This window comes from Emydura macquarii, unplaced genomic scaffold (genome assembly GCF_026122565.2).
Source record: "Emydura macquarii macquarii isolate MOO-44397 ecotype Brisbane River unplaced genomic scaffold, CSIRO-AGI_Emac_v2 contig_1119, whole genome shotgun sequence".
NCBI classification, from domain to species: Eukaryota; Metazoa; Chordata; order Testudines; family Chelidae; genus Emydura; species Emydura macquarii.
The window spans coordinates 19,753,718-19,774,235 of NW_027131256.1; the positions used below are offsets into that span (position 1 = coordinate 19,753,718).

General features: G+C 40.6%; 1 protein-coding gene across 5 annotated transcripts in view; it reads left to right on the plus strand.

Annotated features, from left to right (window-relative positions):
• The first annotated feature begins 271 nt into the window (after window positions 1-271).
• The window catches only part of CRYBG3 (crystallin beta-gamma domain containing 3), a 122,232-nt gene continuing 101,985 nt past the window's right edge, over window positions 272-20,518 (plus strand). For all 5 annotated transcript variants that reach the window (XM_067546259.1, XM_067546258.1, XM_067546260.1 and 2 more), the window contains exon 1: window positions 272-1,066. In XM_067546259.1, coding sequence (XP_067402360.1) covers window positions 924-1,066 — 143 coding nt within the window. In that variant the 5' untranslated portion in view covers window positions 272-923. The remainder of the gene's footprint in view (window positions 1,067-20,518) is intronic.

Consider the following 20,518-nt stretch of genomic DNA (forward strand, 5'->3'; position numbering starts at 1 on the left):
AAATACTTATTTCTTTTTACCAGTCTGTATTTTTAATAGCCTGTGTCCTTCCTGTGCTTCACAGCTGAACCTTTTATTTCTCATCTTTTACTTTAGATCTAATTTAGAGTGTTGTCTCCTAGAGGCAAGGATTCATATTTGCCTCTGCTATGGATTGTCAAGATTTACCAATGCCTGGAGCATGTGCAATACACACAATTAAAAACAGAGTCTGCCCCAAAGCGTCGGCCTATCTCATAGGACTGTGCCAGTAGCAGACCCCACGGAAGGATTTTAAAACACGGCTTTTAGTCTGACTTCTATGATTTAAGCAGGGCATGTTTAAACTGGGGCCCGACTAGCTCCGGCGGAGCAGTGAGGCAAGTTGCTCCACTTTTATGTGCTGCTGACAAACGCTGCGTTTAGTGGAGCTTATTAATACGGTCGTCGGGGGAAGGTAAGAGTCGCAACCTGAAGAAGTTCCTGGCTAAGGAGGAGCCGGCAGCAGGGGCAGGATTCAGAGGAAGCGGCCCAGCCAGCCGTGCCCGAGGAGGAGGAATGGGTGGAGCTGCAGCGTCCCGGGCTGCTGATGGGCTGGGGGGAGAGGGCGGGCCCGGGCAGCCAGGCTGTCGCGGCTCGCTTTGCAGTCGGGGCCTGGCGAGGGACGGGGAGCCGTGCAGCCGCTCCTATGCTGCGAGCCTGTGACTCGGGAGGGGACGGGGCGGCTCCGCGTGGTGTCGGTGTGGGGCCGCCTGGGCTCTTCCCTGCCGCAGCTCCCCGCGTCTCCTCCCCGGCCCCGCTGAGCTGAGGGACTTGGGAGAGGACGGGCGCAGGGGCTTTGCCTGCTGCCGCCGGGAGGCGGAGGCGGCGAAGCGATCCCGTCCAGCCGCTGCCCCGAGCCAGCCGAGTGATCGACGCCGCTTTCCCTTCTCACTCTGCCGGAGATGTCCGGCGGGGGCAGCCGGAGGAGAACCGGCTCCTCCTGGCACAGCAGCTTCTCCCGGCTCTTCTTCAGGAGCCCTCCCCGGGCCGAGCAGGAGGAAGGGGACAAGGCGCACCTCCAGGAGCCGGCCACGGCCACGCACAGGTAGGCGAGCACGCAGTCGCATCAGAGAGATGTCGGGGGTTTGCCTGCCTGGCTTTCTTCATTGCATTTTGCTTCCTCTTTCTGTAATCTGGAGGAATAAGATGAAGGTCTCTACACCCCCCCCCCCCCCCAACTCGCCCCACCTTCTGAGACTCAGGTCCCCACTGAATCCACTTTCTTCCGGTCTCCCTCCAGCCCTGCACAGTGTAATGGGAAACAGTTGCTAACCAAACTCTTGGAACAGGTTGAGAAGCAGAAGTCGGTGGCTACGTGCCAATTGCCAAGGGCAGCTGGGGCGCTTCCAGATATTACAACACGGCGAAGGAGAGGAGACTGTTGTTGTTTGTTACTTTGTGTGAGGGGGTTTGAAATTTAAATCCAGCGGGAGTCATAAGAGAGAAGTTCTTGGGACCCCTCCCTCGGTTGATCCTCACCCCAGCAGCCTCGCAAAGAGCAGCTAGTGTCAGGGCGTGGCACTGTGAGCCTCACTTTACCAAACGCTCCATAAAACTGTAGGATGCTTTAAAAATGGCCTTGAAGTCCATGTCAAATGAGTAAATTTCAGTTCACCTAAGCTTGGCCACTCTGACAAAGAGAATTGAGGATGGTAGTAGGATGGGCTGATGGAAACTATGTTAAACACTGGGACAAATTAGTGCATGAAGAAACAAAGCCACTTCTAAATGTCTCACTGGGGAATAAAGCAATGTAGAGTTGCAGATTCATTCATTGTCAGCCAGAATGCTATCCTTAAAGTGAAGTCACAAATGTATCTGCCTAGTCAGTCTCAAGTGTTTCTCCCCTCTCCAAAGTTATTTTCAGGAATGAATTGGGGAAGGAAAACACACTTGACAGGAAGACTCTCGCTGAGCAACAGCTTGGCTTTTTTAAACAAGTGATGATTTTTTAAATTTGGTGGTGGACTAGCTGAGATATTATGTGCATTTTTATTATTTCTGAGATGAGCCTGCGCCACAAGCTTTAGACCTGGATAAGAACTTCGCTGGTGTTCAGGTGGTGGCTGGATCCAGAGTTTTGCTTTTGGCTCTCTCTGTTTCTGTACAAATGAAGCTGTGTCCTATCAAAATTGTTTCTGACAATCAGTGTCTCTGTTTTTTGGTAATTTTGTTCCATGTGGTTACAACCCCTTTCCTGGAAACTGAGAAGATGGCATATAAGGATAGGGCTGGTTTTTGTTTTTTTTAAAATGTTTTACAACTATAGCTTTCTCTTTCTGTGTTATAAATCAAATGCTGCTGCAATACAAATATTGATTGTGTGTTCAGATGTTAATATGAAATATGTAACCTACAGTAACAGTTCTAAGCAGTATCAAATATACAGAAGTCCAGGTACCTAAGTTCAGTGGTGCAGCATAATGGACCAACTTACAAGGAGAATAGGAAAGGCATGGACTAAATGGAGAGAAGTGAGTGGAGTGATCTGCCTTAGGAGAGTGCCTATCAAACTGAAAAGTAAGATCTAAAAGACAGTAATTAGGCCTGCACTTTTGTATGGCCCTGAATGCTAGGCACTAAGGAAAAGATAGGAGGAGATCTTGAATACAGGGAAAATGACAATGTTAAGATGAATGCTTTGAGTTACGAGGATGGACCATGTTCAGAATTAATGAATTAGGGGAAGTATGAAGGCTGTACCAATTATAGAAAAGCAGAAGGAGTCCAGGCTTAATTGGGTTTGGGCGCGTGAAAAGAAGATTGGAAGAATATATAAAACACAGGGTGTTAAACTTAGAAGTGGGGAGTAAGAGAAGGGTTAGAAAACCCAAAACTAGATGGATAGATGTCATAGAAAAGGATTTGATTAGCTGTGGAGTTTCTGAGTAACTGCTTTAAAACAGACTGGAATGGAGAAGAAGGACTTGAAGAGCCAACCACATATGAATGGGACTAAGGCTATAAGAAGTAGTAGTATTAGCAGAAGTAAGCAGATTATTAATGTGTGACATTGATTGTGAGGAGAGCTTACAAAATGAAGTAAGATCCAAGACTTCGATTTAGTTTCCGATTTCTGGCTACTGATCTCAGGAGGGAGAAAAGAAAACTGTAGTTTTCTTATGTCAAGATATGTGGAGTATCATGATTGACACTGCTCAATTGGGGTCTCTTGTGGTGGAAACTTGTCAGATGATCAGCTTTTTTTCTATATGTATCAGACTTTTTTTAATATGTTGGTTTTAAACTTGGCGTTTCAGGAATAATATTGATATTCATTTAAATAGAAAGAGAAAATGCTGATCAATCCAATGGTCTGGTGGATATCTAAGTAATTATTCCTGTGAAAGATGTGGGTTTTGATACCTCAGAACTCTTGTTTCTCCAGATTTTTGGGAGTGTAATGGATGAGATGATATTCCAATGAAAAGTGCAATCTGCATTACTGTCTTGCATTAGGTCATCTTAAAGTTCCTCTAGATGCATAGTGATTAAAGAGGTTCTTAAATGTCACTACAAAATGTGTAGTATTTGATGCCTCACTATATTGAATATTTTGACTAGGCATGGCCCCATTGGCCTTTCATTAATTTGGCCTGGTCTTGAATTCCTGGCAAAAATGAAGAACAATACTAGACTCAAAAGCATCTTTCTGGTTGCACGGGAATGCAGTTATATCTGCCAGGAGAGATTAAATATAGAGGGAAGAGGAACAGAGTTGGAATGTGAAAAGGCAACCAAAAGAGGTCTAGTCAACCTCCTTTTTGTCAGTGCTTTGGAGTAGTGATCACATTCCTAAGAACATACTCCTTGTTATGGTGAACAGGGAACAGAAGTATCCTCATTTGGATTCCTTCAGGCTGTGCCACCATAAACAGAAATATGCCTATGATGGTGGGGAGAGGTCAGTTTCAATGATTTGGGAGTTTTAAAAAAGAGATGTGTAGACTTAATTGGATGGTAGACCTCCTCTAACTGATTGCAGGGTTGGGAGTCTGGGAACTTTATTTATTGAACTGTGATTTCAGTTCATGTATTCAAGAGCTTTTTGTTGATTAGGCAGTCCATATTGATGTATTTTTTTGTATGAGGCTTTTTGGCCTTGCTATCCAATTCTTTGTGTAGTAACTTGAGAGTCAACTCTTGACTTCTGTTGAAAGTGGAAGTGAAAAGTGTTGGTTAAGTTATGAAGAGTCCCATTTGGTTTGCTTTTTGTCTTGCTTGATTGCAGAGTATGTTCTTGGAATGCTGAAGTTCTTGTATTGGATTCCACTTATGGCTTTCTTAATAAATTAACATGATTGTGTACATTAAAAACAGTTGAGCTGGGAAGAGTGCCAAAGGTTTCTCTGCCATTTTTATGTAGTGTACTTCATAGTGTACAAAAGTATATAATTCAGTAACATATGGGAAAAAAAACCTAAGACTGCTTTATATGCCTGTTTTTTCATGGACTACATAAAGTAAATTGCGGAATGCTTCTTTCATGAAGTATTAGGAAAATTTATAAAGCCAAATACTGTACTAAAGCCAAGCTAGTTAATTTTGTACCAAAAGCATCATTTCAAAATAAAATGGAACCAAATTTAAAATGGAACCAAATTTAAAACATATAGAAAGAAATCTTGATATTGAGAGAATTTAACTAGCACTGGATTTAAGAAAGGGGAAGTGGTCCAACTAAGAACAGGAATAAATAAAACAGTATGACATGCCAAATTCATCCCTGGTGTAACTCCATTGACTGCTTATGTGTTACTTTAGGAAGGAATCTGGCCAGTTGCATTACTGTGATTTCCTTAACTTTGAAAGCATACAGAAAAAGAACTTGAGTGTATCCAAAAGCAAAGATCTGATTGTTCGCAAAGCTCAGGCGACAGCACTTCTATAACTGAGCTGCTGATTTTCCTTCCCCTCGCTCTCCACACCATGCACAAATGATGCTGAGGTTTCCTTAGGCTGCCAAGTGTCTTAAAGTGAGTGAGTTTTGGATTTTCCTTTTAAAGATTGGGTGGGTATTTTATCCACTTACAGCCTGTGGGTTTTTCTGCTTAACTCCACAGCTCCTTTATCTCTGAGCTTTTTTTTTTTTTTTCCTTGGACCATGCCCTCCCCCACACCCAGTGTGGTGATGCAAACCCTGTCCCCTACTGTCTTGGAAGCCTTTTTTTAGATCAAGTATTCTTTAAAATTTTCCCACTGTTGCCATGATTTTTTTAAAGTGGTAATCACCATCTTGTAATGTCATGAGAACTTCATTTGATTAATAGTTTTTGTTAATAACTTATGCTTGACAGAAATTTTTAGATGTGATAAACATGAGACATGCTTGAGGCTTGCTATAACACATGCAGACTAGCAATTTTCTAAAAGTTATGTGATGGAAAAAAGGTGGAGCCATATTTTTTATGGAGCTACTATACTTTTAAATCAAATTCTAACAAATGGGAAATATCTTTCATCTAATTTGTACCTGTGTAAATGTTTCTCAGAACTATTGCCTTTGGCACATTGGTCAGGCTTCAAATACGGTGAACATTTTCTTTGCATTTCAGCATCAGTTTCCATCGAACTTGGTCATTATGCTCTGCTAATTGTTACCACTCTAATTATTGTCCAATTTGCTATATTCCAGGTAGAATCTGGTTTAAATTCAACACATTTCTCTAGCCCTTCTAGTTGCAGATACAGTTCTGATAATGTAAATCAGTGCACAGCTGATTCAGTAAGAAATATCTGGCTTCTCCAAAAAATAAATGAATAAATAAATCTGGCCCAAAAGAAGCTTCCCAGGAGGTGTGAAACTTGTCCCACCTAGTCATTCATCTTAACAGGGAGATATAACTAAAGCCTTCTTCAAAATACTTGCATGCTATTAGTTATCTTTTGTATCATTCAGCAAGTTATACACAGGAAGTTTTCTTTTTCAGTGCATCATCATCATTCATTTGAATAGCTACCAGAAGAAGTGAACTATTTGGGGCTGTTTTGGGTTTTGATTTTGAGGGTTTTTGTACAAAGTTCTCATTGAACTGGAGTAAAAATAACCCAGTCAATTATAACCTTTATTTGGGTTTCAGGGATCTTTTTCCTTAAGTTATTGTGCAGTTCTAACAAAGAACTTTTACAAATGATAGAATTTTACTTATTCTACCTAAGAAGAGACCAGAGATTTTTTTTTTCTTTTCTTTGGACTGCCAGTTGTGTTGATACATTGTATAGTCAATTGCTTGACCACACTTTTGATTCATTATTTTGTTATGAAATATACTCCAGTTGACCAAATAATCAGGTTTATTAATATGGTACAGGAAAAAGGTTTTATATGATACTAGTCTCTGAAGAGCAGACTCAGTGATGTTATGTTCACCTAACAGATAAATGTACTCCCCAAAGTTACACCTATAAAGCCATCCTTTTATACCCTACTTTTTTACCAGAAAAAGGTACAGTATACATCTTTTGAAACTGGATTTAATTAATCCACTTTCTACCTTGTTTATTTCTGGTACTATGGTTTACCCCTTTATCTTTTGTTCTGAAACCATATATGTCAGGTCATGATGCACCTGCATGTCAGGTACTAAGGGGCATGAAAGCACTTCCTAGGTTTGTGTGGGTAACTCCTCCTGTTGCCATTAAAAATAATCATCTCTCCTGAGACTGACAGTTTCCTATCTACTCAAGGCAAGGCTTACTTCAGATAACGCAAGATGTTATGGGATACTTAGTATAACTGTAGAGGATTATATCAAAGGTGCAAGCCAATCTGGGCTATATAACTACTATACTAATGCTTAATAATATGCATACTTACATCCTTAAAATATATATTGCAGGTAGTATTATCAGCATAATAAATATGTATGCTAGCCATCGTATATTAGTCAACAATTGTCACGGTTTATAAAGCACATTTATTTGAGTAGTTGTTAGAACTCTCTATATCTGAACTGCCAGGAATTGGAATGAGGTGCGGTACATTTAATTAGAAATTATTTCCTTTAAGTTGCTACCTTCTGGCTATCTTTGGCCCATATGCCAATTCAGACCCCTTTTAGAAAGTTTTTGAACACATTCACCATCAGCCAGAGAAGTCTTTCTCTTCTCTAATAAAGAGATTCCCCTCCCACCCCCAAAAGACTGAATATGATTTTTGAAATTGTCTTATTTGTATTCAACAAAGGAGATGATGAGCATGTGGAATCAGTAATGAGGAAGCACCAGTCATTTGGAATGTTTAAAATTAGACTTAACAAAGCAAAATGTATTGTAGGGAACGTCTATTAATTTATTTTTATCTTTTTTCTGCTAAATTGGTTCCTAGATTCTCCATCTTGTGACTCTTTCTGGATTATAAGGGGGAAAGTACAATTTATATCTGGCAGTAGTAATAGTAGTCCTGATTCAACAAGATGCTAGAAAGTGCAACAAGAATAGACATTGATTCACTGCTTTCAAACTTTAACAGCCAGTAATGTAAGACATTTCCTAGGGAAAATGTTATTGGCGCACTGTTCACAAGGGTGGTATTTTTATATGAAATAAAACAATTTACTCTTTTACTGTTGTGAAAATTAGCATAATTATTATTTTCCCTGTGATAGAATTAAATGCCAGAATCAATATAAAATAGTTTCTAAAACATGCATGTAATCAGGGCTTCCAGGCTTTAAGTAACAGTCTTAGCATGATAAAAACTAAACAAATTCTTTTTATCCAATGAAAGAAATGAGGTGTAGATTAAAAATCAAGATTTTTTTTGAAGTCCTTAACAGCGTTGCTAATAATATTTAAGATTCTTAAAGCTGTAAAATGTCTGAAAATCTAACACTCTCTTCTTTATACTCTGTATACTTCTTGCACTTCAACAGCTTGGACATTAACATTAGTGTACACTGTTGTACTTTCAGGTTTTCATACAATAGTAATATGCTGCAGTGGTTAGATTACAGACACTGAAGGAGAATGTTTAAACTCTGTTTTCACTGACATTTCCTTTATAATATATTTTAATTTGTTAGGTTTTGTAAAATTGTTTTTATAGAATCGAAAGTGTGGGCCTAGCTTCACTTGTATTATGGAAACTTTAAAATTAGAACCACTCAGGATCAAGGTTATTCAGGGTCCTGTTATAAGCACCTGCTTAGGTGCTTTGCTGATGGGGGGTCCTAAATGTATTTAGTGCTAAACTTTATGTATATGCAGTACAGTGATGAAGTCTGTTCAACTTGAAAGAAACAGAACTTAGTGACAGGAAGGTGTTTATAGGACAGTTACTTGGTGTATCTCTTTTATGATTGTTGAGGAATTAGAGAATACACTAAAAGTTGTCTTGTATTGAACTCGCAGCCCTGTGTGCTTTTACCACTGGGGTGGGGGGAACCACCTAAATGAGATATTCATTACTTTTACTTCTAGTTTATTGTACTGCTCAAATAGCTGGGACCAATATTTTTCTTCTGTTCCATTATTATTTTTAGAAAGGCATAGTCTGTTTAACAGTGTTATGTTTCTTCTAAAATAATAATAATAATTTGGTTACTATCTTCCATATTGTTTCTATTTTACCAGGTTCCCTGTATAAATTCTTTTTGTGAGTATTTTACAGTTTGCAAATACCGCTATTGAGCCACAGTCGTACAAACTGTATTTAGCCCCATGTAAGTTAAGCATACATGTAAATGTTTACAGGATCAGGACCTTAGTTTCTCATTTTTAAAATACTTGTATAATGAGTTCTGACTGCCGGTTTCATTCTGTTGTTAAATTATTTATAATCTTGCCTAATTTAAATAACCCAAACTCTGCTACGGATCTTACATCATGAGTATGTACCAACAAATAAAAGCATTCTTATTTGAGTAACACGGCAGACTTCACCTAGTTTATTAGATGAGAATGGATGGAGAGAATTCTATATTAATGTTTGTTGCCATGCTTGACAGATGCCAGAAGAAAAACCTTGATGTAATCTGCTATAATCCCAGTGCACAATATTGAGCTAGTCTCTGCACCAAAATGATTTTTTTCTCTGTTCTCCAGCCTTTGTACTGATGTTTAGTTCCCTTGCATGTAATGCAGATTAAGCTATTCAGTGAGCTGATCTTGGGCCATCATATTTATTTCACTTAGTGCTAGAATTGAAATTTAAGGGTTATTGTTGGTCCTGTTCTGAAGTGTTTTTTGTTTTTTAAAAGAAGTTCCATAAAACGGGATGTAGCAATGATTGTCTTGTGTGTTTAAAAAAAAAATCAACCTGCTGTGAAAGCGTGGCTTGCTCTCAGTGTGTGGATTTAAAATACTTCTGTGTATCTTGCATTGTGCATGAAAAACAGTGATGCATATACAGAAAATGAAATTGACCTGTTTGATTTCCTTATCCTGACAGAATGAAAAGCAAAACCTAAACAAGCAGAATCAACTGATCAAGAAGAAATTAGACTTTGTTAAAACTGAAAGCATTTTAAATCTAAATTGCTTAACAGTCTGGTAAGGAAAACAAGTTCTAAATGGAATTGTTAATTTGAGTGCAGCTAAGGTGTACAACACACTGACAAAAAAGATTGAGGAGGACGAGGGCGTTGAAGTTGTTACCCTGCTCTCTTTATCTTAATCTAGGAATTCTTGATTGCCCATTTGCTACACTTTTCTCCCTGAAGGTTCATGACTATTTGTTCCTTTGACTTGATTTTCTCTTATATTTTCTCCTTATCTCTTTATCTGCGCTCTGTCCCTTTCCCTCTTTACCTTCCAATCTTCCTCCTCCTTCCTATTTGCTTCAAATATTGTAGCTGTCTGGTTTCCTTTGTCTTTCAAAATACAAAACTCGCCTTATTTTTATATTCTCCACATATCTTCTTTATTTCTTGCTGTTCCTTTTTGGCACTTCTTCAGAGGTAAAGTGACCTGAACACACAATTAGGAGCCAGGACTTTCCATGTTCAAATCCCAGTGTGAATACTGGCTCTGGCCTGGTCTACACCACAGAGTTAGTTCGATGTAAGGCAGCTCACGTCAACCTAACCCTGTAAGCATCTACACTACAATGTTGCTCTTGCCAATGTAAGTACACCAACTAACACCATCTCTGCGAGAGCTGTAGTGCTTAGGTCGATGTAGTTAGGTTGACACAATATCAGTGTAGACACTGCATTGCTTATGTCAGACTGTTTAGGCTGTCAGCCTGGCCCTGCAGGGCTCCAGCTGTCAGTGCCCCACACTGAGAGTTAAATCAGTGCAAGCACTCCTGGTGAAGGATGCGCACTGCCATCAGGAGGAGCTAGTGTGGACATACAAAACCAATTCAATTACTGGAGTGGCTGTATGTTCATGTTTAAATCGACTTAATTTTGTAGTATAGACTTGCCCCTCTCTCATTACCAAGAGCAAAGCATTTAGGCCTTGCCTGTAATATGGAAATTTGAAAAAGTTGCCACCATTGTTAGCATTGTTTTCTTTGTAACAATGTTAGTCACACTGAACTTGCCATTATTTCTCCATCTGTATTTAACGTGATAACTTTTGAATGCTGTTTCCAGTCTAATTCCAAAATTTCAGTTCATCGGTGGTCAGAACGCTATTGATTTTGGGCAAAATCAGAAAAACAAGGGACATATGGGCCCCTTTTCTCTGTTTAGCAGAACCACAGCTTCAAGATCCTCTGTAGTTGTCTACGGATCAAAGAACCAGTTGATAGTACCCATTAATGCCTTCCAGTATAACAGTACTCCTATCTCATTTCTGCTTATTCTCCCAATAAAGTTCAGTACATTGAACACTCTGAATGAATTATCTCCCACACTGAAAAAAGGGAGTAATAATGGTAGGGGGAAATGGGGTGCACTCGAAACCCCTGGCAGTGGGAAGGATGGAGTGGTGGGGGGCACCCAGAGCCTTTAGCATTCTGGCACGGGGGGAGAGGCATGAGGGGAGGCAGTGCGGGGAGTTGCAGGGAGTCCCTGTAATAGAGGCGGCTGACACAGAGGGAGCTTGTGGGAGGACTGGAGGAATGCCAAGAGCTGCTGGTGCGTGCAGTGAGCTCAGCGTTCACAAGCTTCGAAGTGTACAAATATGGCCTTTTTTCAAAACTGAAGAATTTTCACAAAAAACTTGTTTTATTTTTTGAAATATTCCTGTCTTGGTGGTTTGGGGTTTTTTAATAAAAAATTGCAAACATTCAATATTTTAACATTTTGGCCTTTTGTTTTTTCATCTTTTTTTTTCCCTTTTTCTTTTTCTGCCATTTGCATGTAACAGAATTGTAACAGGATGGCTTGCCTGTGGGGGGAGACAGAGGAAGGAAGTCTGAGCCAAAAGGCTACGCTGCCACTGAGCAAAATAAGGTCTCTGTGAATGACGGGGGCATTGGAGATGGGTATGAACTATGGGCTACTATAATGGACCGTGCATTTGGGACACTGAAGATTATTTTGAATTACTTTGGACTGCTGACCCAGTTTCAGAAGAGGGCTGGTGATAGCTCTGAGAGAGACTATATGCTGCTCCCAAGGGCCCTGCGGAAACATCTCTGGTGAACGGTGATCCCAGGAATGCATGACGTCCCGGGTGTTTGTGTATTTTGTTTTTTTCTTTTGTCTTTTTTTTTTTTTTCACGTTTGGAGAAGTTGGAGAATGGCAAAAGTAAAAATGAAACTCAAACTTTTCCTAAATGTAGGTTGTTTAGAAAAGTTAGTGACAGAGTTAATTTTTGTTTTCCTTTTGCCACTCTTCAAAGTTTGAAGAAGTTTTTAAAAGTTAAAGTGGCAGAATAAAAAAATTAAAAAGTGTCTGTGGTATGTGTGAAAGAAAAACCCTTTTATTATATCTGTTTTATTGTACTTAGTGGGAGAAGGGGGGTATTTTAAAATTCATTTTTGGGGGAAAATATTTAATACACAAAATTAGAAAAATGAATTTGTTCAGTTTTGAATCCTGCCAAATGGAAACAACTTGGAAATTTCAATATTTTTCATTATTTCCCCTTTACAGACTAGTTGTAGCCACTGGCTTCTGACACACTTTACAGTACTGTGCAGTCTGGAGCCTTGATCCAACCTGCAAACACTTACGCACATGCTTTAACTTTAGTACTATGAGTTTGGGGCCTAATTATCCTCAGAATAGGTCTAAACAACCACTAACAAATGGCAGTCTTTGAGTCCTAATGTTTGTTTTTGCACAATAGAGGAAGAAAAGGTCATTCTATTTCAGGTGGCAGAAAACTAGTTCAGAAGTTTATAAATGGTGCCATACGGCTTTTTTATTTTATTTTTTAAAACCTATGTCAGCTACTTTCTCAGTGTCCTGAGAGAGTGCTTTCAATCACCTTCCTTTCAGTGCTGGGCAAGGGGTTGAATAATCATGATACGTAGGGCAATTTTTAATAGAGCAGCAAGACATAGTTGTCCTGCAGTCCATTGCCAGATTTTGTAATCCTCAATACATGGTAAGGAATTTGTTTAAAATGCATGGAGAAAAATAGAGGAAAATTGATCAGCTACTATTGGACATTGCTTGATGTACACTTCAAAAACTGCCTCTCCTTCCCTTTCAATGTGAGAATGAACACTGATTGAACAGGAAGTTTTCTGCAACAAATTACAGATAAAGTAGAACCTCTTCTAATCTAGCCATGTAGGATTCTCAATCCTGTCTAGTTGTCTCTCTGAGCCACCATTCATAATCTTGATGTTTTGTTTTCATTTATGGTTTTGTGACTCATTTCAAAGAAACTGGGTCTTACAATATTGCTTTTCATTTGAGTTGCTTAATTTTCCTAGCAAGTTAAAATATTAGTCTTGAAATCTTTCCCCTTGACTAGACAGGTCTCTTCATAAAGCACAATAAGACAGTTCCCTGCTTTCAAGTGTGTGTTATGGCATTTTTAGTCATTCATTTAGAACACCTATTAAAACTCTTACACTTTTAACTAAGTACCCTACACTAATGTCTCTGGTAACTGACAGGGGCGGGGGGCAGAAGGGGGAGTGTGTGAGAGAGAGTGCACTGATGTTGTGCCAGTATTTAAAAAGGATAAATGGAATGAACTGGGTAACTAGTTAATTTGATGTTGATCCCGGGCAAAAACATGGAAAGGTTGATACAGGAAGACATCGGTAAAGAATTAAAGGATGTCAGCAAAATTAATGCCAATCAACATGTTTTTGTGGAAGACAGGAATTATCTAACATACTTAGATTGCTGTAGATTAGAAGGTATTTCATGTAGAATCACGATTAAAAAATTAGAACTATATAATATCAGTGCAGTACATGCTAAATAGATTATAAATTAACTGATCAATCTCAAAGTGTTTGTAAATGGTGAATCATCATCCAACTGCAGTGTTCAAAGTGGAGTCTCTGACTTGGAGTCCCATTGGCAGTTCACTGCTCTGTCTCAGCAAATCTTGTCAGGCCTAACATACTCATTACACCTAACACACTATTGTTTTAATCTGTATCTAGAAGGTGTCATGTAATATGTCATTGGAAAACTGATATTTCACTGATCATTAATATTCTGGTGTAATGTATCTACAGTCAACCCACACAGGATGAACTGTGATAGAATTATAATTAAAATGTGTTTAAGCCAGGCATGACAGAGGGAAATGATAAACAGGTTTTCTCCAGACAAAGGAAAGAGGCCAACACCTCAAACCAAGTGGGCTGTTCATTTGTATCAGAGGTTCCAGGAAGAGATCATTTGCATTGTAAAAATCACCAGTGGGGAGAAGATAGCATAGACACCCAACTGAGAAAAGGAACTTTATGTGGGAGATACGTTTCAGAAGAAAACATTTTTCAAAGGTTTACTGGACTATAAAGAAAGAGGGAGTGAACCCTGAAGTTATCCTTCACCTTCAGAGACAAGGCAAACCAGTGCCTTGGACTCTGTGTGGACCCTGGCTAAGAACTAATCAGCCTATGCTGGAAAAGGAAGATTAGTGAGGAAATCACCTTGAACAAAGATTGTAACTTGTTAGGTTAGGTTTTAGTCATAAAGCACTATATTTTTACTTTGGCTTGTTTGTAATGCTTTCTGTCTTTATCCTTTATACTTGAATTCACTTAAAACGTTCTCTTTTTAATTAAGTAAACTTTTTACTTTTAATAGAAATGAGCTCAGTGCTGTGATTGAAATAAGAGAGTTTGTCAAACCCCGATTAAATTAGTGAGCTGCAGTGTATTGACTTTTTAAAGAAACAGTGAACTTCTGTGAATGTTCTAGGAGAGGGCTGGACATCACAGGTCAGACAGTTTTGGGGAAATTTGGGACTGGGCCGGTGTTAGGATCACTATGCAAAAAGTAAGTGGTCAGTGAAAGCCAGGGTGTGACATGCATGCTTGTAGGCTGGCTGTTGGTTTCAGGACTGTGAGCAACAGCAGCATAATGTGTCAGGCACCCAGAATTGCAGGGCAGGCAGTGACACAACCCCTTACTGGTCTGGTTTGAATCCCAAAATGTCAGTCACCCAGGAATCTCTTCGTGCTTCAGTACTATTCAATATCTTTATCAATGATCTGGAAGGAAGCAAAATAGTTGCAGGTAAAATTTGCAGATGAAATGAAAAATTGGTGGCATGGTAAATGATGAGGGCAGATCAGTTCTACAGAGTGATTAAGATCACATGATAAGCAGGGCTTATTTGAACATTACTTAATATAATTAAATGCAAGATCATACATCTAGGAACCAAGAATGTAGATGTCACTTACAGTGGGGACAAACAGTGGCTCAGAAAAGGACTTAGATGACGGTGGAAAACCAATAAGTTCCCAGTGCAAACGGGTGGCTAAAACAGCAAACATAATCCTAATATCTAGTTCTGATGTCCACACTTTAAAAAGAATGCTGATAAATTGGAAAGGGTTCCGAGAAGAAAGAGTTTCAAGAATGATTTGAGGTCTGGTAATCTTGCCTTGTGATGCAAGACTTTAAGAAGTTCAGTCTTATTCAGTTTATCCAAGAGAAGGCTAAGAGGTGACTTGATCATGGTCTATCAGTACCTAAATGAGGAAAAGCTTTGTGATAGAGGACTGTTGAATCTAAACAACAAAGGCATAACAAAATCAGGGGAAAGAAGCTGCAACTAGACAAATTCAGAAATAAGACACGGCTCTTTAAGAGTGCATGTAATTGTCAGAGCAACTTACCTAGGAATGTGGTGGACCATCTCTTGATGTGTTTAAATCAAGACTGGATATCTTTCTAAAAGATCTGCTGTGTTTCAACCAAATGTTGCAGGGTTGCTGTAGAAATCACCTGATGAAATTCTCTGGTCTGTGTTATACAGAAGGCCAGATTAGATGATCATAATGGTCTGTGTAGCAATTATAACAGCTTCTTATATGAAAAAATAATATTAGCAGTCTGTATTTTAGCTGTTTTTTAAAACACAGTTTGGCTGCTGAAACAAAGGAGAAACGGTATCATATGACTTACCAGCAGCGTATGACCATCCAGTTCTTTGCAGACCAGTAGCAAAATTTTCATAAACCACGGTTGGACCTCAGAGCATAGTTTCAGAATCCCTGTCATGTACTGTAGAGTTAGGAGACTTCATGGCCTTGTGCATCTATATTTGGTAGAATTGTTAAGTTCCTCTCATTCATGTCCTCTAGGGAGGCACCCCTACCTATGATGATCGTACCTTTGGTAGTTAACCTTCGTCCCTCTGGGTTTGGAATATTCTTCCAAAGGCTGCTGTCTTGGCACTGCACAAAAACGGAAAACCATAATAAAAGTAAAGTGAGACTTAATGTCCCAGAGAGGAGCAATCACTTTGCACCCCCAAAGCAAAAGAACTAGTGAAAAATGGAGGACAAAAATAGCGTTACACCAAATCTTGAATATGCTAAAGGAAGATTCTCTTGGAGGGGGAGTTCTGTGAAGTGAGATCTCTGAACCAAGAATACCTTTAGCAAAGTGGAGATGAAAACATGGGATGAAGAACAAGAAAATTGCCACTGATCTCAACAGCACTATAGGGATGTATCAGAAGTGTCAGGAATCAGGGCCTGCAGCAGAGCCAGTCTCTGGGCAATCTAACAAGTGTGGCTGGCCTGTAGAAGGTTGCCTGATTGGCTGCACTACCTGAGGCTATATCTTCATTACATCATAATGCTTCTGGTGAAGACACTCCATGCTGATGGGAGAACTCTCTCCTGTCGGCTTAATAACCCCTACCTCTGCAAGAGGCGCTAGCTGTGTTGGCAGGAGAAACTCTCCCACCGACATAGCGCTGTCTACATTGGTGTTATTCACTCGATTATTCACTCTCCTGAGTGACGTAAGTTACACCGTAGTAATCTGTAGTGTAAATATAGCCTCAGTGATTGGAAGAGTCAGTCCACCAGCACTTAAGTCCAGCAGAAGCAGCAGCCCAGTGGCTGCTTAAAGTTTTTGCCCACGGCTGTGATAGCTGCCGTTCCTGCCTTGGACCCAGTCCTGTACCTGCCTCGCCTCACTCCAGGAAACCCATTTCTGACCCTTCGCTCCAATTCCTGACCTCTGACTCCAGCTCTGACCCTTGGCTCTGGCCTCTGACTCCAGTTCTGACCTTGGGCTCCAATTTCCAGCTACTGACTCGTTCTCTGACCACCAGGCACAACCGCCCACATCCCAGTCTCTGACAGGTAGGGATGGTTACACAAATGCCTTAGTTTAATGGCAGATGTGTATACCATCAGCAAGGTCAAAAATAGAATCTGTGGGCTAACTGGCAACTAGTGAGCTCACCCAGGTCAGGCATTACTGAAATCCTCACCCTTACAATCACAGTCCAGATTGCAGGGAAGCCCAGTTAGAATGCCATCACAGTAGTCTAGTCTGCTATTGATGTTTGACTCACTATGGAGACTTCTGCCTTAAAAAGAGAGAGGTGGAAAGCCCTGAGATGATGATAGCCCTCCTGGTCTCAGGCAATATGAACTTCTCTATTGTGAGGACAACTCATAGTTAAATTCTGAACTTCTCATTAGCAGTGGCCTTGCCCCTGAACTGCTCTGGTAAATCACTCCTCCTCCCTTCCCCCACATTCTTCAAAACATTTCCTTATGTTCAGGTGTACTACTGTAATTATATTTGAGTTGAGTTTAAGCCAACAACTGTCATTCAAATCAGGTGGTCAGACCTGGGAGAGAATCCACAACATGGTGATCATATAAGAGTTAAGTATCCTGTTGGTCAATTTCAGGTTTGGTATCTTCTCCCCCCCTCCCCCCAAATATCTGTTGGCAAAACCCTCATGTTCCTGTTCTCATTGCTCATATTGTTAGATAAAAAGCAATACATTCCGAGCAGTCACAAGTAACAACACATTAACCAGCATGTGTGTACATAAAATGGGTGGGGAAGATTAGTAAGGGAAGAGAGGGGATGGGTCTTTAATTTTCAAGTGCCAAGAGATTGTTATAAAGAACAAAGATGGGGGAAACAGATACATAACACTATACAAAAAATGCTTTCAGTGGCCTTTGAAGGTTTAATTGTTTATAATCGGGTCTGTTCTTTTTTTACAGAGAAAGTTGGAAAATATCTCGCAAATTATGCAATCCAACTTGCTCATTTATGTGGGATAATGATTGAGGAAAAACCTACATGGTTTTTACTCAAATCCAGACTAGATAAGTACATTTTATCTAGTTCTAGTTGTATAGGGTTTTTATCTCTGTACGAATAATGCTATATAGGATAAACTCTCTCCAGTAATATTATTATCTATCCGTCTTTGTACAAGTACGTTGATTGAAAAATGCTGCATCTGATTCAGACACCACATGTGTCCCTGTATTCCAGATAGATCAAAACTGATCTTTCAACAATAGAGGAATGGAAAATATGAGAAAATTACATAAACAAAGACTTACAGCAGACTCCCTTGTGCATCTTCTGCTGTAATGGAAGTTTACTGTTGTTTATTTAAATAGCAAGGTTGGTGGTGATCAGGATACATATATACTGGCAAAAAAAGTAGAAAAGAACAGGGTAAAGTGTGGAGACAGCAAACTCTGCCTCGTTTTAGCTGATGTTTAGTCTCTCTATTTCAGGAGCACCATATATACCAAAAAACTAAAGGCGTGTAAGAAAAAAGGTGATGTATTGAAAATAATAATACAGAGACAGCGGTGTAGTTATTTATGTACATGACTCATGAACCCTGGCTCAGGAACCTAAGACACAGCTTGGGGATACAAAGGTGGCTCCCTTAATCTTGGGACTGCATTTTGCTGGGCCATTCACCAAGTGCAAACAAGAGTAGACTCAAAGCTGTTCTAATTTGCTTTGGTTGCCTGTGACCTTATATGGCTGTATGGCAGCTGGGTGTCACCTACCTATAGTGTTGCATCAGACATGTCATGGCCCCTGGGACGAAGTGGGAATTTTCTGTAATATTTGTATGAATCCTTGGCATGCCTCAGTTTCCTTCAGTACGTGGCATTGCTAACCAGTGGGTGCACAAGGGTTAACACTGCTCCTGGAATAGCGCAGGAGGAGTGGATCACTTTGCTGTCTGAGGGGAACCGCTAGGATCATTGGAGAACTGGCTGAAACTGCCCAAATTAACAGAGGGTCCAGCAAGACAAAGAAATGCTCAACCACTGAATAATTAACACCTAACAGCAGCAAACCCCAGCAGATGGGACTTGTGAACTGAGCTAGAGAACAAGGTGCCAGGTGATTGGCAGGAGGGTTTTTTTTTTTTTTATAAGGACTCAGGAGTTGGCCCAGGGTGGTGTGGTAGAGAGCTAGAGATGGAGTGCAGCATTGCTTGGCTGGCCCATCAGGGCGCTGGTTTGACCAGGGTGAACTATGGCTCAACATCTTCCTCTCTGTGCTAACGTAAGGACTGTGAGGTTCTGTATGCCAGGTGACTAATATAAATCATTACCTTGTTTTGCAAAGGCTATCTGTGTCATTATGAATACTCACTGAAAACACTGCGCCCTGAAGAGACACAGTACACACCTCCCACAGGAGTCAGGCTTGGCTGGATTTGCTGCAGGGAGCCCCAGAGAGAGACAGGGAACACTGGTACTGACAGCCCAGTCTTGGAGGCCACAGGCCTGCCCCTGTGGAACTGTGTGGATCCTTGGGGTCTGGCACACTAAAGTAGTCACTCCCAGGAGATTAGTGACAGGCTGGTGCCTAGACCAGACCCTGTGACTCCATGACACCCCTTATGCTAGTCATAGGCATGGGTGGTGACTTAGTAACTGTAATGGCGATTCTGTGTCTCCGAATGATCTCTCTTTATTGGAGTGATCCTTTTCTGATCAGCCAAACCAACTTCAGGGCAAGTTTGCACTTGTGGAGTGGCACAAAGCTAGTTTTAATGCACTAGATCTGCTTATAGCTACATTGTATGGATGCACCAATCGGCACCATTTACACCTCCTGATACCTTTTAGATATCCTGATCCAGGGTACTATAGCCACTTGAGAACTGTGGCTTGGCAATAGGCAGATTGTTTGAATCAGTTATTTCTCTTTTGTCTGTTAAGTGGAAGTGTTGAAACCAGTCTGAGTGCTCACTGTGCAATGTGCATTGCGAAGCACTTTAAACATGTGAGTAGTCCCGTTTTGCCTTCAATGGGAATACTCCTGTGCTTAAAGATATGCACATGTTTAAGTGTTTTGACGGACTGGGGCCAGAGGGGTCATTGTCTTGCAGAATTGATTGTTATGTGAACAAAATATCTCAGGAAGAACTAAGTATGGGCATGGGTGCAACAGCATCTGTACTGAGAGAAACTTTCAGTGTGCGTGACCTAGTCAGACTGAAAGAAAGACCTGAAGAAGAGCTCTGTGTAACCTCAAAAGCTCATCTCTCTCAGCAACAGATGTCGGTCCAATAAAAGGTATTATCTTACCCACTTTGTCTCTGATATCCCGGGACCAATATGGCTACAACAGCACTGCATATGTGAAAAAAAATGTAAAACATTGTGAATTTACACTTCACTGATGCCCTTGATGAACCCCCACACACCCATCAGTCATCTGTTCTCATTTTGTAGCAAGGATAGGATAGTTGAGTGATCTGTTTGAGTGAGATAGTATCATACTACTGAGGTTTCATTGTTTTTTTTCAAAATATCTTACAGAATATTCACTGCTATTAAGTATTATAAATAAGACTGAGAGTCTGTCGTGGAAGTTGCGGGAGTCATGGATTCTGTGACTCCATGACTTCCGCAGCAGTAGTGGCTGATGCAGCTGATCTTAGGGCTGCCTGAGCAGCTGGCCACTGCTGGAAAGGCCCCGAGGCCAGCTGCTGTGGGGGACAGCCGGGGCATCAGTGGTCCCAGGGGCAGCCAGAGCAGCAGCCTCAGAGGCCTTTGGAGAGTGGTCCTTCAGGTCCTCAGAGCAGCAAGTGGCCAGAGAAAGTCAGCCCCCACCACCGGAGCAGGGACCAGCCATTGGGTTCGGGCCCCCCCAGAACAGCAGCATCCCGGACGCAGCTAAGATTTAGTCAGGAGTATTTATA